General features: G+C 42.5%; 1 protein-coding gene across 3 annotated transcripts in view; it reads left to right on the plus strand.

Annotated features, from left to right (window-relative positions):
- Positions 1–5,550: 5,550 nt before the first annotated feature.
- The window catches only part of AP1AR (adaptor related protein complex 1 associated regulatory protein), a 33,202-nt gene continuing 22,377 nt past the window's right edge, over positions 5,551–16,375 (plus strand). Inside the window, exons 1-3 of one of the 3 annotated variants that reach the window (XM_073340903.2) lie at positions 5,551–5,981; positions 14,058–14,106; positions 16,136–16,162. In XM_073340903.2, coding sequence (XP_073197004.1) covers positions 5,905–5,981; positions 14,058–14,106; positions 16,136–16,162 — 153 coding nt within the window. In that variant the 5' untranslated portion in view covers positions 5,551–5,904. Of the gene's footprint in view, positions 5,982–10,768; positions 10,863–14,057; positions 14,107–16,135; positions 16,163–16,375 lie in introns of those variants that run through there. The other 2 variants (XM_073340901.2, XM_073340902.1) reach the window with 2 other exon arrangements.

Raw genomic sequence — 16,375 nt, forward strand, 5'->3', positions numbered from 1 at the left:
GCTTTTGTCCAATCATCAGCCGAGGCTGCAGCCTCTGAGCTAGAAGCTGCTGAGCCAGGGCCCAACAAACCTGACATATTAGCCATTATACAAACAGTAATTTCCTCAAAATATAAGCACAAACAAAAAAATATATATAAATTGTTTCCCAATGTAGTGGATCACTCAACAGGTGCTTGCGAGGGGTACTGACCCAGGCGATCCCGGATGAGCCCCCAAAAATGTAACCCTTCTGCCCGTCAGAGTTGGCAGCAACAAGGGCCGGGTTCAATATCTAGGGGTTCCATTCCAATAACACAATGCAAAACCGGCTCGAGCCCCCACCCAGTGACCTGGGACAAATATATACCACCCCCGCTGGGCGCCTCCAAGAGGCAATACTTCCCCTCTCGCAAGCACATAGTCTGAGTGTAGCAAAAGTCTTTTAATAACAGAGAGAAACAATGTGGCATTATGTTGGGGAAACACCACCAACAGGATTCATAACACAACCCATGAGCAAAAACAACCCCACCCCAGGCAAATTGGGGCATGCCCTTTTCCCTTTGGTTCTTGAGTCCAGCAACCCCAAATCACCCAAAGTCCCAAAAGTCCAATGCCCCAAAAGTCTCTGTCCCTGGTCTGGGCAGCCCCAGAGTTCGAAAGTTTATCGGCGGAGCTTTACCTCCCAACCTGGGTGGAAATGGGACGGGGGTAAGAGGCACCTTACATGATCTGAAGCTGACCGCCCCATAGCTCCATAGCGGCGCTCCGCTCCGCCAGCCGCCCCACAAAACTCCTTCGCTCAGCTGCGCTCTGCTCCACCAGCCGCCCCACAAACTCCTTCGCTCAGCTGCGCTCCGCTCCGCCAGCCACCCCACGAACTCCTTCACTCAGCTCCACGGCCCACAAGCAGCTCCTGCCATCCACACACTGCTCCGCGTCGAACTGCTTCACCAGCCGTCCCGCAAACTGCTCCACAATATATCTTCAGGCTCCCCCACTACTTAACACAACACTCAGTGATTTCAGCTCTTAGGTGAATTCAGTTTATAGTAGAGGAGCCCCAGTGCTGGTGCACTGTCAGCCCAAAGTGAGCTCAGCAGCCTATAACTAGACTTCTAATGAAACCAAAATTAGCTCTGATATTCCACAGTGGAGAGAGGAGGAAGTGCAATCAGCATGTAAGGCCCTCACCAAGGGGCCCATGCCACCAAGTATTAATACTTGTCCCCAGCCTCTCTCCATTCACACAGTTTTGGAACCCATGACCCTTGCCTAGCGAGTGCTACTTAGTTGATGGTGAATCCCTCCATCATAACAAAAGGCCACGTACAGTTCCAAGCACAGTTCCCATAATCAGGGTAATAACAATTTATTCTTCCTGCCCCAATAACAGAGACACTGGGGATCCCACAGCAGCCAAAGTGACCATTTGGGCAGCTATGGTCTCATTCTAGGCGTGGTGGGTGTGCCTATGCAAATGAGATCAGCCCCTGAAGTTCTTTTCCACAACTTGCCACACCTCACCACCAGATGTCAGGGTGGAGCTCATCCTGACACTGCTTACATTTGTGGTTTGATGTAAGCTTTAGGGGGCTTGTATCCTTCAAGTTTTCATACATTATAGCTTCTGTGTAGAGGTTAATTCCCAAAATATATTGTTAGCATTACCAGCACCCTTCACAAGTAGATAGTCGTGTGCTAAGTTAGATCTATATGTTAGTATCAAAATCACCATTTTTATTTAGGGAGTACTTTGATTGGAGCCCAGTATGAAGCTGTATATTGTCATTTCTAACACTAATACCATCCTGTTCATAACTGTCACTGAATTAAAAAGCTACTTTCTGGAATATTTCAAAGGTTATTACTGCATGCATAGGAAATTACAAATAAAACCTTCTGCCAGGTATGTACAAAAGCTTACAACTGGAGAAGCATTACATTGGAAATTCATGTACATTTATATCTACCCACTATACAGTACAAACTATGGGCAGGTAATCTTCTGCTTATGCTGCACTGCCTTCAGTGTGATACTGATTTGGTCAGCAATTTTCAGTTGAAACTATAGAAGTGATTATAAGAGTTTTCTGAGATACTTTGACAATTAAAAAGATGCCATGTGAAAATGTTCCATGTTAATATATTGCAAAATGTTGATATTTGCCATTTTTGCCACTTGCTAAACAGCTTAATCACTTCTGGGGAAAAAACTTGCCCAAGCAAAACCAGTAAAAAATATTTTAATACGTTGTTGTTTGATAGCTTTGACCCATGCATACCACAATAAGATGTTGACATTAACTCAAACAGTAAAACTGTAGTGATAACCATGCTGCAATATTTCTGGAACTTTGCAAAAAGTGACACTTTCTCATTTTGGGTACCATTATTTCACCTTGCCTACAGATTTATGGCAATCCTTGACAGTGCTATGTCATACCTTATCTAAATGTAAACAAAATGAGCTTTCAAATTATATATGATGTGGGAATGTCTAGGTTGGATGCATTAAACTCCAGAATTATGGCCCTTTTTGAAGAATTGCCACATACTTAAATGTGGTGTTGCTGCACTGTATCCAGGACCTTGTAGGGCTTGTCAGTGTTGTAATAAGCTGGTTTCTTTGTTTCTCTCTGACAGATGCCAAAGCATCACGATGGACAGCTGCTGTTTCCCCGGCAGATATTTCACCTGTGAAAAATCAGGACGAGGGGAAGTATAGTTATGTATATAAGACAAAGCCCCTAATATTGGGTCGTCTGGTCACCCTAGTGGTACCTAGGAATGACAGCAAGTTAGAGTCAAATCTGGGAAAGATATAGGAGGTACTATTGGGAAGGAGAAAGCATGCTGGAGAAATAACATGTATCATAGCCTCATAGCAGAGAAGCCATAATCAGAATTGAGTCCCCATCATGCAAAGTGCTGCATGAATACATAAGAAACTAGGGCCCTGACCTAAAGAGTGACAAACATATACAACTATTTTAATTTTGGTTTTGTAATTATATAATTAATGGCATTTGCCCGCCAGTGCTCAAAGTAGCATACAGCCTTGGGGTAGAGTTGGATTCTTCATTTCTCCTGGATGCTTATTTGCAACATCAGTAAGCTTGCCTTCTTCCAGCTTCACCTTGCAAGAGAACAGCACCCTGTTCAGCAATGCTTTAGTCATAATGACCCAGCCCGTTACCTCCAGGCTTAACTACTCCTCTACCTGAGATTAAAACGTAAGACCACACAAAAACTGCAGTTTGTCTACGCCAGAGAAGTCAGCCTGCTAAATCCAAAGAAAGTACCAGTACTCTGCAACCTACATTGGACTCTCTTCCACGTTTGGATCAAGTCCTAGGCAGTGGTCCTGATCTGTGAAGCATTCAATAGGTGAGGCCTGTGCTACCAGAGAGACCCTTTCTCCTACATTTTCCTTCCCCACCCCCTACACACACTTTCATCTGCAATTGACTGGCACAGTATAGCTGAGGCTTCATCTTGAAACCCAGGCACTCTGAGGGGAATACTTTAGACTAGGATTACCAACCACTGGTGATTAGGATGATCCCAAATGCTGTGATCACCCCTTGTGTAAGTGACATTCCATATTTGATGGCGGCTGTCCTATGACCTTTATTCAGCTTGGAGTCTCAGCAAGCCAGGATTGTGAGTTCAATTCTTGAGGGGGCCATTTAGGGATCTGGGGCAAAAAATTGGGGATTGGTCCTGCTTTGAGCAGAGGATTGGACTAGATGATCTCCTGAGGTCCCTTCTAACCCTGATATTCTATGATTCTATGATTCAATGCAACAATGTAAAAGTTCATTCACTAAGTGTGATTTTGTACTATGAATAAAGCATCCAGAGTATAGTCTCTTAAAGATGCATTTTTTGTAGTGGATCTTTATTTCCTTGAAAACTAGGAAGGTCACCTTAGCATCGTTGTCAATTCTCGCAGTTTTAGTGCACCTCTCACAATGTGGCGTTTGAGATGCTCCTCTTTTTTCATTTCAAAAGGGTTCTTGTTCTTAGCCTCGGAGAGAAAAAGCTTGAAACCATGAACTCAGCTAACCTGAAGGAAGGCCAAATGTATTTTATTTTTTTAAAAGTCTCATGGTGGTTTTAGGCCTGTCTGGTGCCCTAACTCATGATTTGTTGAAGGCTTGGAGTAGGGCTGCCGGTTTTGGTTGGATGTATTTCTGGAGGTTTCACTACATGACATAATCTCTAATTAAAGATTCATTTTTAATTCCTGGAGATTCCAGGACAACCCTGGAGAGTTACCAACCCTAGCTTGGTTTCAGAGTAACAGCTGTGTTAGTCTGTATTCGCAAAAAGAAAAGGAGTACTTGTGGCACCTTAGAGACTAACCAATTTATCTGAGCATAAGCTTTCGTGAGCTACAGCTCACTTCATCGGATGCATACTGTGGAAACTGCAGAAGACATTATATACACAGAGACCATGAAACAATACCTCCTTCCACCCCACTGTCCTGCTGGTAATAGCTTATCTAAAGTGATCATCAAGTTGGGCCATTTCCAGCACAAATCCAGGTTTTCTCACCCTCCGCCCCCCCCCACACACACACACACAAACTCACTCTCCTGCTGGTAATAGCCCATCCAAAGTGACCACTCTCTTTAAAATGTGTATGATAATCAAGGTGGGCCATTTCCAGCACAAATCCAGGTTTTCTCACACACCCCCAACCCCTCCAAAAACCACACACACAAACTCACTCTCCTGCTGGTAATAGCTCATCCAAAGTGACCACTCTCCCTACAATGTGCATGATAATCAAGGTAGGCCATTTCCAGCACAAATCCAGGTTTTCTCCGCCCCTCCCCCCCCCACAAACTCACTCTCCTGCTGGCAATAGCTCATCCAAACTGACCACTCTCCTTACAATGTGCATGATAATCAAGGTGGGCCATTTCCAGCATAAATCCAAGTTTAACCAGAACGTCGGGGGTAGGAGGAAAAAATAAGGGGAAATAGGCTACCTTGCATAATGACTTAGCCACTCCCAGTCTCTATTTAAGCCTAAATTAATAGTATCCAATTTGCAAATGAATTCCAATTCAGCAGTTTCTCGCTGGAGTCTGGATTTGAAGTTTTTTTGTTGTAAGATAGCAACCTTCATGTCTGTGATTGCGTGACCAGAGAGATTGAAGTGTTCTCCGACTGGCTTATGAATGTTATAATTCTTGACATCTGATTTGTGTCCATTTATTCTTTTACGTAGAGACTGTCCAGTTTGCCCAATGTACATGGCAGAGGGGCATTGCTGGCACATGATGGCATAGATCACATTGGTGGATGTGCAGGTGAAGGAGCCTCTGATAGTGTGGCTGATGTGATTAGGCCCTGTGATGGTGTCCCCTAGCTTGGGGTAAGAGTGCTGCCTCCGCAAGGGAGGCTGGGAAGGGAGCAGGGAGGCGGAGAGTCCCCGGGCCGGAAGCCAGGCAGGAGCGGAGTTGAAGGGGATGGGTAGGCGCTAGGGGACAGCCTTGCATAGGATGAGGAGAAGGAGGAGCAGGTGGGGGCGTAGGGAACAGGGTTTCCCTACTACGCATGCTCGCACCTGCCGGCTCCTCCCGCCGTGGGTCGCATGCGGCACTCAGGGGACGGGTGCACCAGGCCGCTGTTCGGGGCTGCGCGCCTGGGGAGCGGTAGCTGCGGGGCCATGAGGCTGGCGGAGGGGAGCTCCGGCCGGGCGCTCCTTCCCCCTCCGCAGCGAGCGTAGCCGCCGCTTGGGGCAGAGCCGTCCCTTCCCCCGCCCCGGCCATTGATGCAGCTGCCGTTGGGCGGCAGCGGTGGCGCGCGCCGCAGAGGGGCCGTTTGATTCCGGGCCGGTAACTGTCGGTACCGGCCGCTGCCCGTGGTCGGGCCGAGGCCTGGGGCTGCCCCCAGTATGCGATGGGGAACTGCTGGGCGCAGTGGTGCTGCGGCCTCTTCTTGCGGAGAGAAGCGGGGCGGATCCAGCGAGGCGGAGGGTAAGGCGGAAGGAGCAGCCCCCTGGGGCGGGGAGGCGCCGCACCGGGCTGGCTCCGCCCTGGCGCGGGTCGTTACCCCGCACTCCCAACCCCGGGACCCCGCGGGGCGGAAGGGCCTGGCAGCTGCACGGCGGCTTGCTGGCAGAGGGGAGGGCGCTGGGCGGGCTGGTCTGTTCCCGCCCTGAGATGGGGCCGACCCCGGGCTGAGCCGGGGGGGGCAAATGTGCAGCTGGCAGGGCAGGGCGCGGGGCCTGGCACGGGCGGGGCTGGCTCGCGATCGGGCACGGGCGGGGTGTACCTGGGAAGGGTAGAGGGGGGCTGCAGGGGGAGAGGGAAGGGGGCTCGGTGAGGTGCCAGGTGGCGCTGTGGCCTGGCGGAAGCTCTGGGAGGTGACCCCGCACCATGCCGAGGGCCTCCAGCCTGGACAGAATCCCACTGAGTGAAACAGTTTCTTACGGCCACCAGCTGGCTGGTCTGTTAAGCCTCTGTCATACCTAGGGGTGCTAAAACTCACCTAACTTGTGTGAGCCTCGGTTCCCGCTTGTTTGAGCTGGCTGGTTTCCTCCTTCCTCTAAAGAGGTAATGGGAGAACTTGACACCCACGGTTTCAACTTGAAGGCTTAGCAAAACCTTGTGGAAGGCCTGAGGATCTTGTCTACATTTGAAATGCTGCAGTTTTGCCCCTGTAGCGCTTCATTGTAGACGTTACCTATACCAATGGGAGGGCTTCGCCCATCGGTATAGGTAGTCCACCTCCCTAAGAGGCGATAAGAATTCTTCCATCGACCTAGCACAATCTACACAGAGATTTAGATCAGCTTAACTATGCCACTCGGGGGTGTGTATTCTTCATGCCCTTGAGCAGTGTAGCTTGGTTGATCTTATTTTCTAATGTAAATTAGCCCTAGGACTCTAATACTACTTATGAAATTAAACTGAAAACTTTCTATTGGGAATTGGATCCTTCTGGTACTTTCACAAGCTAAATCCTTTCTTCTCCTGCAGTAATTATGACCCCGGGAATAAAAATAATCTCTGGTAAAGGTGATTTAGCAGTGTCCAGAGAGGGTGTGAATTTAGAATTCTGACATAGTTCCCAAGTGCCCCTTTGACTGCACAGCTACCATTAGTTTTCAGTAAATTCTTGGAATGCATTGGGGGCAGTTTTTTGTTTCAGAAAGTGGAGGAAGTAACCAGGGAGACAATTTTAGACATGATTCTGACCAGCAGGGAGGAACTAGTTGTGAATGTGAAGGTGGAAGGTAGTTTGTGTAAAAGTGATCATGAATTGACAGATTTCATGATTCAAAGGAAATTAAGGAGAGAGTAGCAAAATAAGGACAGTGGACTTCAAAAAGGCAAAACAAACTCAAAGACCTGCTAGGTAAGGTCCCATGGGAAGAAAATCCCAGGTGATAAAGGAGTTTAGGAGGGCTGTGAGTTTCTCAAGGAAACGGTATTAAAGGCACAACACCTGCAAACTATCCCAATGTGAATGAAAGATCCATATTGGCTTTTTACTATTTTTCATATCAGGAGCTCTTTAATGGACTGAAAATCAAAAAAGAATCTTATAAGAAGTAGAACTATGGATGAATTGCTAAGGAAACGTATAAAAGAATAGCACAAGCATCTCGGAACAACAACAAAAAAGGCCAAGGCACAATAAGGCCTTGTCTACACTGACAAGTTTCTGCACAACAAGTTATACCACTTTTATTCGGGGTATGCCTACACTGGAAACTTCAAAGCTCTGCTGTGGGAACGCTCCCGCGGCAGCGCTTTGAAGCGCAAGTACGCTCGTGCATGAGCTTGCTCTCCCAGCGCTCCTGGTAATCCACCTCCACAAGGGGATTAGCTCCCAGCGCTCAGAGCCTGTCTACACTAGTGCTTACACCTAGCAAGGGACGTAAAAGGCAAAAAGAAGAGCTTCTTTACATACATTAGGAGCAAGAGAAAGATGAGGGAAAGTGTGGGTCCTCCACTTAAGGCTGGAAGGAGACCTAATTCAAGATGACATCAAGAATGCTGAGGTGCTTAATGCCGGTTTTGCTTCAGTTTTCGTGAAAAAGGTTAATGATGAACAGATGCTAAACACAAGTAACGTTTATGCAAGCCAATATCAGGAAAGAATGGGTTAAAGAATATCTAGATAAGTTAAACATACTCAAGTTGGGGAGGCCTGATGAAATTTGTACTTAAGGAACTAAAGGAAGCAATCTCAGAACCATTAGCAATTATCTTTGAGAACTCATGGAGGATGGGTGAGTTTCCAGAGGACTGGAGAAGGACAAACCTAACTTTAAAAAGGGGAACAATGAGGACCTGGGGAATTATAGGCCAGTCAGGCTAACTTTGGTACCTGGGAAGATACTGGAACAAATTATTAAACACTTACTTTGTAAGCACTTAGAGGATAATAGGGTTATGAGGAATAACCAGTCAGCAAGAACAAATCATGCCAAATCAGCCTAATCTTCTTCGACAGGGTTACTGGTCTAGTGGACAGGGGAAAGAGTAATTGTGATATATCTTGATTTTTAGTAAGGCTTTTGACACAGTTCCCACATGATGTTCTCATAAGCAAACTAGGGAAATGAAGCCTAATGCAATTACTATAAAGTGGGTGCACAACTGGTTGAAAGACCATACTCAAAGAGTAGTTATCAATGGTTCGCTGTCAAACTGGGAGGATGTATCTAGTGGGGCGCCGTAGGGGTTAGTCCTGGGTTCAGTACTGTTCAATATTTTCATCAATGACTTGAATAATGGAGGGGAGAGCATGCTTATAAAATTTGCAGATGACGCCAAGTTTGGAGGCGTTGCAAACACTTTGGAGGAGAAGATTAGGATTCAAAATGACCTTGACAAATCGGAGATTTGATTTGAATTAAACCAGGTGAAATTTAGTAAAGACAAGTGCGAAGTGATATTCTTAGGAAGGAAAAATAAAATGCATAACTATGAAATGAATAACTTTGGCTAGTACTGCCAAAAAGGATCTAGAGGGATTCTAGTGGATCACGAATGAGTCAGCAGTGTGATGCAGTTGTGGAAAAGGCTAATATCATTTTGGGGCATGTTAACAAGCGTTGTATGTTACCCATGAAAGTAATTGTCCCACTGTACTTTGCACTGGTAAGGATTCAACTGGAGTGGTGCCCAGAATTGGACACAGTACACTTTAAAAAAGATACGAATCAATCGGAGAGAGTCCAAAGAAGAGTAACAAAAATACTAAAGGTTTAGAAAACCTGACCTCTGAGGAAAGGTTTAAAAAAAACAAACTAGACACATTTAGTCTTGAGAAAAGAAGACTGAAGGGGGACCTGATAAGTCTTTTCAAATATGTTAAGGGCTATTATTATTATTTATTATTAAGAGCATGTTAATCATTTGTTTTCCATGACCACTGAAGGTAGGACAGGAAATAATGTGTTTAATCTGCAGTCGGGGAGATTAAATATTAAGAAAAATGTTCTAACGATAAAGATAGTTAAGCACTGGAATAGGCTTCCAAGGCAGGTTGTGGAATCCCCATCCTTGGATTTTTTTATTTTTTTTTAAGAACAGGTTGGGCATGCACACTCCCCCAAATTCAATAGCTTTAAACTGACTTAGAGTTTAGCTTGATCAAAAGTTAAAACATTTTATGTTTTTATCAACATTTTGAACAACTGTGGCTTTTGGTTGATCAAAAATTCTACTGTGCTTGTATTTAGAAAAAAGTTCATAAATTAATAAACTGACTGTTCAAATTTGTGTTCTTTTGGGGGTCTTGATATCTGCAATGTAAGCCAAATATGAATCAATTAGCATCTGTAAAAATCTAAGTGTAGTCTGTGGGGGAAGGTCTTTAATAAATTTCTATAGATATTTAATAAATATTTTCCTTTAGTATATGCTGAACAAATATTTTGCCCAAAGATTAAAAATAATCACCTCTCTGCTGATATCCAACATGAAAGCTTTCAGTCTAGAAAGATTTATTTTTTCCAGTAAGATATGAGCAACTGAGAAAGGGAAAGGTAGACGTTAGAAAGTTGTGACTCTTGTAGATGTTTCATAGAACTGGGGGTGGGGAGAGAGAATATTATGGTATAAGTTGAGAAGGTTTAGGAATTCTGAAGACCTCTGTAGCAAATGCTGTGTGAAGTTGAATGTTAACTGATAAAATTGGCAGAAATCCCAGGTTCCAAACCATACTGTTAATGTACACAGATCCATACTTATGGGATCTGACGCTGCTCTCGTTGAAGGTAATGGTAATCACTTCTGGGAGAAGGTTCAGCATCTCTGAGGAAATTAGTGCTTCACCTTCATTGTTGTATGCAGTGAGGTCTCTAACTATAAAATTGGAGAGATCTCTTGTAATACTGTTTACTTTGCACTTTAGTGCATTTATATATGAGGCTTGCAAAGACAGACACTAATCTAAATTGAATTTATCTTTGTATGAAATTGCAAATTGTATGAAATTTTAAAATAAAATTGCAAATTGTATGAAATTTTAAAATAACTTTTTAGCAAAATGTCTACTATATGAATTACTGTAGTAATTGAATTCTCAGTGGGAACAACAAGAAGGGTTTCTTAAGCTGCCTGCTTAGCTACAGAATTTGGTCCTTTTTAAAATTACCATTTTTAATTGTGTCCTGAAACAAATTTCTGTTAATATTGCTCTTCAAATAAAACTTAATGTCTGTGGCCTCCAGCTGTAATTAAAAAATAGGTCAGATCTAGTTTGTCCCTGTCCTCAATCATAAGCTTTTTCTCTTTGCTCCTAGAGAGATCACATCGTTCATAAAAGGCAGCTGTGCGGAATAAGTATAATTGGAGCTCCTGGCATTCTTTTGCTGTCATTTCCATGATAAGATTAAAGTATAAACATTTTTATCACTTATGTAAAAAACAAAATCAGTTTAAATTTCCATATGTCCATGTTCTTGCATATCTAATTTTATTAACAAGATTTTAATATAAAAATCCCCCTGCATCAGTACTTAAATAGGATTGTATTTAGCTTATTTACTCCTTCTATGGAGTGTAAATATGAACCCTGTATGTCTTTTTCCCATACAGTATTTTGTCAACTTTAAAGTTTAATTGGCTAACCTGTAATGTCAAAAAGGTCATGATTTTGTATGAGCTGCAAGAGATGGAGAAGTGAAACAATACTGTAACCTTTTCTTTTAAAAGTTCTTTCAAGAAAATAATCAAATGTATCTGTATTTAAATATAGAATATCATAACATAATATACATATGCACACTAATGATGTACTAATCTATTCTTTAATTTCAGCTCAAATCCGACAAATGGTAAGGGGTGATGAAAGCAACATTTTCCCCACTCCTTCCTTGTTCACTCTGGGCCCTACCCTGAGAGGTGCCCAGTGCCCTCGTGTCGTCCATAACCTTAGTGGGATTTCAGGGCACTGAGTTCCTCAAAGGATAAGGCCCACACTTATCATTTCTGTAAATAAGAGGGAGCAACAGAGCCAAGTGACACAAGATGCTTCTTCTGTTGCTTGTTATCCATCCCTTTAGACCAGTGGTTCCCAAACTTGTTCTGCCGCTTGTGCAGGGAAAGCCCCTGGTGGGCCGGGCCAGTTTATTTACCTGCCCCGTCCGGAGGTTCGGCCGATTGCTGCTCGCACTGGCCGCGGTTTGCTGCTCCAGGCCAATGGGAGCTGCTGGAAGCGGCGCGGGCTGAGGGACATGCTGGCTTTCCCCGCACAAATGGCGGAACAAGTTTGGGAACCACTGCTTTAGACAATTATTCAATTTAAAACAGGAGGTATGCATTCTGGAGACCGTTTTCAAACATGCTGCTATTGTGAGCTGAAAATGAAAGCAACATGGGGGAGCAATTTAAATGGCTTGGGGGTATTTTTTGTTTTCTTTTGGTTTTTTGGTAAAAACAAATAATTAATCTGAGTCTTTTTAAAAATTATTTGGAAACTTGTGCTATTGCAACTTTAGATTAAAACTTAACAAACTAAATAATAATGAACTGAATCATAAATGCAGTTTTTAAAATGCCACTACTGGTAGGGTATGTTTCTTGAATTTTGCAAAGTTGGTATTGGCAGAAATCAAAATTGAAAATTAAGACCCTGATTCTGGAAACACTTCAGGTACATGACTATGCTCATGAATAGTCCCACTGACTTCAGTCAGCCTGCTTGTGCTTAAAGTTTAGCTTGTGCCTGAGTGTTTACAGCATCAAGGCAAACATTGTATTTTTAGTTAAACAAAAAAAAAAAACTTTCTTAGTGGCATAAAATCTTTTACTTCAAAACAAAATTGCTTCCATGTTAACTATGAAAAGTTATTTAGACTTCAATGTTAAACTTAATATGAACTTTTTTAAACACACAGGCTGAAAATTTCAAAAACAGAAGGCTAAAGTTAGGCGTTTAAGGATTTTCAAAGTCACTGAAGTAACTTAGGGCCCATTGATTTCTAACTGCAAACCCTGATGGAGGCATGTAACCTAATTAATTTGTTTTCCTTCAATATTCTGCCTTCAGTGTGGTCAACATGACAGTTATGTTGCTGATACTTGGCTGAGGAATCTGCCTCTTAAGGGCTGCACTCATGGGTGGGAGCTGGGGGTGGGGGTGGCTGGATCAATTACACTTTTTTTTGTATGCAAAAAAAAAAGTGGGGTTATGTGGAGTTCTGGGCTGCAGCATATTGTCTGTTCTTTCCAACCCAGTTACATCACTCAAGGAACTGGGCTTTCTTTGGGCCCTCCCAGACTTGTTACAGTCCATTGGGCTTGCTGTAACATAGCTGTTTTCTCACAACCCTGGGAGACCATTCCATAGCCTAGTACATCTCACCGGTCTGGAAGTTTTCCTAGTGTCAGCCTAAATTTTTCTTAATTTCACCATTTCTTTTTTAAAGGTGTGGTGTGTGTGCACATGTGCTCTTTCTCTGTGGTGCAGAACATTTTGGGAGCTGAAGGTCTAGAAAAGCTCCTCTAACAATGAATAAGAGCAGTCACGGTTGGGTTACCCTGGAAGTTATTTCTGGACAGAACAGTAGTTTTTATTTACGCCTTGTGCTAGAATTTATAATATATTGATACAACCATACCTAAATCAGCAGTGGTCTGCTATTTGAGAGCCTATATTCTGACTTAAGGGGTGATAGCCTGAAAAAAAAAGTCTTGTTTGAAAGTCTTGGATAAACTTCAAATTATACTCGCCTGACTCATTACTTTGGAGTGGAGAACCTCCTTAAGATATACTTAAGTCAGTCAGTGAATCAAAGAAAGGCTTGGGTTTCTGTAGTTGCTATGCACAACCACCGTCTGCCAAAAATGTCATTTGGTTCCCAAACTGTGATCCATGGAGAACTGGCAACGCAAATGGTGCTGGTTTACCAACTTGTTTCTTGATGCTTTTTTGAATAAATCAGTAATCTTTCTGCAAAAACAAGAGGTATAAAATGTTAGCCCCTTAGCTACATCAGTAAACAGTCAAAGAATGACACTCTACAAGCTGGCATTTGTTACATAGAACACAGCTAGCAGGCATAATGGGTCATACCATGAGCAATGAGTTTTTCAGAGGCTGGCCAGAATCATCTGTCTTGCGGGAAATAGGCAAAATGTACTAAAACTGGTTAACACAGTTTAAAAATAAAAATGCTCAATGGCAGCAAATGCAAAGCGATCAGCATCCTGATACATAAACTCCTTTCCCAGTGAAGGGGTAATTCTTTTTACACCTTCCAATTTGAAAAAAAAAAATTTACATCCTCAGACGCAAGTATTTTTCACACTCCAATTTGTCTCCCCTGTAATATAGTGCATCAGTTAATATATAGCTCAATTAATAATTGACGATAATAAATTGGCTTAAGCCTTAACATTAAAATGAACTCACAATGGCTTTTGAAGTATTTTGCTCTTGAACCGCTTCTAATTTTGTAATTAAAATGGTACTGATGTAACTATCAGACCTGATTTCATTGTGTCATAAATAATTTTTAGAATATTTTGAGAAGATATTTGAACTATAGAACTACTAACCTGCAATGAAATTATGGGTTTATTTTCTAGATCAAAGTATTTTAGAACATGTTCAACTGGAGAACACTTCACTATAGAGGTAAGTACTTTTTTCCTAAGCCTGGAAAACCTTTTTTAAACGTTGCACCCCAACCAGACTTTCTGGCACTTGTCATTGTTTGCGTAAAATGGAACCTCTTAACACTATATCAGACTAAAGCACTAAGTGAATCATAAAATAGCAATTGTCTTGCCACTTCTCTTGGTCAAGTAAAAAGACTTAGGCATGTCAGTATTCTAAACTGTAATGCATAGAGGAATCAAAGTATTAGTTTTCTGTGCCCTGTCCAGCAACAGATGAGACAGTAGCAAAAATTCTCAAGTCCTGACTTTACTCAGCTTCCACTACTGCTATACTGGGAGTGAAATGTATCACATTTTTGCCATTATAAATGCATCCTAATTTAGTCTGCTGGATCACAGAATCTGATCTGATCTCTCAAGATCCACCAACTGTGGAGGGTACTCTGTGTTGACAGGAAAATCCTGACTTTCAAGCAAGGAAGCGTCTCTATAGTTGCACAATCAAAGACTATCAGTTTAGCTGAGGGCAGAGTCTGTCACTTGCCTAATCTGTCAGCTTCATGGGAATAACAGAGTTGAGTGTGTTCATAGAACATGTCAATATAGCACACATGCCCTTGTCCTAAGAACTTGAGGATAGCTCTTTCCTCAAAGGTGGAACCTGGCATTGTTGGGGATAAATTTGTAGTAGCTACAATTGCTACCTTACTTGGTTGTCAGCAAGGGAAATAGAAGGTTATGTGGACCGAAAAATCTCCCCTTCTGCAGCATAAATCTGTCTGTGAGTGTTCCCTGCAGCAGCAGACTGATAGTGGAAAGAAGGTTCTGTCCTTTTCATAACCTCCGAGATGGCTTAGACCAGTTTCTCCCTTCCCATTTATAGTAGTCATTCTGTACCTTATAGGAACTCCTACAGTCTGTGCTGGCCACTGATGCTAGTAGATTGACTCCATTAAAGATGTAGGAAACAGCGCTGGATGGCTTCTGTTGGTTTTATTTCAGTCTTTGTGTTAGGTCAATCTACTGCAGTGGCTTGTGCAACTTATAAGACTGCATATATTTTGAATTCAGCCTTCTGTGCTTAGATCCCTTTTTAAAGCATCCTGATGTTTTTATGGGCTCTTATTCTTTGATATGCAAAGTTGTCATCTTGCTTGGAATCCTGGCTTCTGTTTCAAGTAACTGATTATTCCACCTGAATTTGTTACAGTATATCCCCAAAATGGAAAGGGATGAATCAAGGTCTCTCTGGGGAAGAGATACACCTATGCTGAAGCTTTTCAGGAGGCAGGTTGTGGGAGGGGAGACTGGGACTGTGTTAGGATCCATAACTGGAAGAGAGGATTTTCCATCTTTGGCTGAGGAAAGCTTGTATTTATTTCTTAAGAGATGTCAACAGTGCCTAGAGCTTTTGTATAGGCAATTTATTTGTTTTTATAAGTTAAAATAAACTTCATCATTTTTGCCCTCTGAATATTTTTCAGAAAACATGTCATGAATTTCATTTATTTTAATATTTTAGTGTTAGAGGTAGTTTGCGTTACAGCTTTTGGCTTTGGTGCACTTTTATACTAATACACAGTACTTCTGTGTCTGTAGTGCCTATGACTGATAGTTTTACGGCTCTTATTCATATCAGAATGCATGACTGAGAGAATTCATCAGTCGTTAACTAATAAAACCGTAAATTATCCTCCCAACAGAGTTGCTTGGGCACTGTATAATATCAAATGCAACAAAACTTTTTATTCTAACTCTTATCCTCTTAATTATTACATTCTGTGTAGAAGAAAACAACTTACAAGCAGTGTTTGTAGGGTAACTGGTCACACTCCAAAAGCAATAGCTCTTCACAAAGTAGAAGATTTGATAATTGAATATTATTGTCTTCAGCTTTAATTGGAGCAGTGTTTCCACAAAATATGCCTAGTAGGTAAAGCTGTTGTAATTATGCTGATTTTTATGTGTTCATTGAAGTGCGGTGTTTGTATCACAATGTCTGCTTGTCAGTAACCTTGTATACTCTGTGTTGTTTTTCTTTGCAGTTTGAGAATCTAGTGGAAAGTGATGAGGTAAGTACTTGGGTTTCACAATACAGAACTCAGTAATTCAACACACTTTCACACTTCTGTTTGTAGTCCCAGGATCCACATCTTGCTAACCCTTCTGGCTGCAGCTAACTTCTGCATTGGTCTCTTCATAGAAGAGTTGCTGGTATTTCTTTGACGCTATCAGGGCTTGATTTTCTTCCTCTAGGATAGTAGTAAATAATATTCCTCTGGTTG

Source organism: Lepidochelys kempii, chromosome 4 (assembly GCF_965140285.1).
Source record: "Lepidochelys kempii isolate rLepKem1 chromosome 4, rLepKem1.hap1, whole genome shotgun sequence".
Lineage (NCBI taxonomy): Eukaryota > Metazoa > Chordata > Testudines > Cheloniidae > Lepidochelys > Lepidochelys kempii.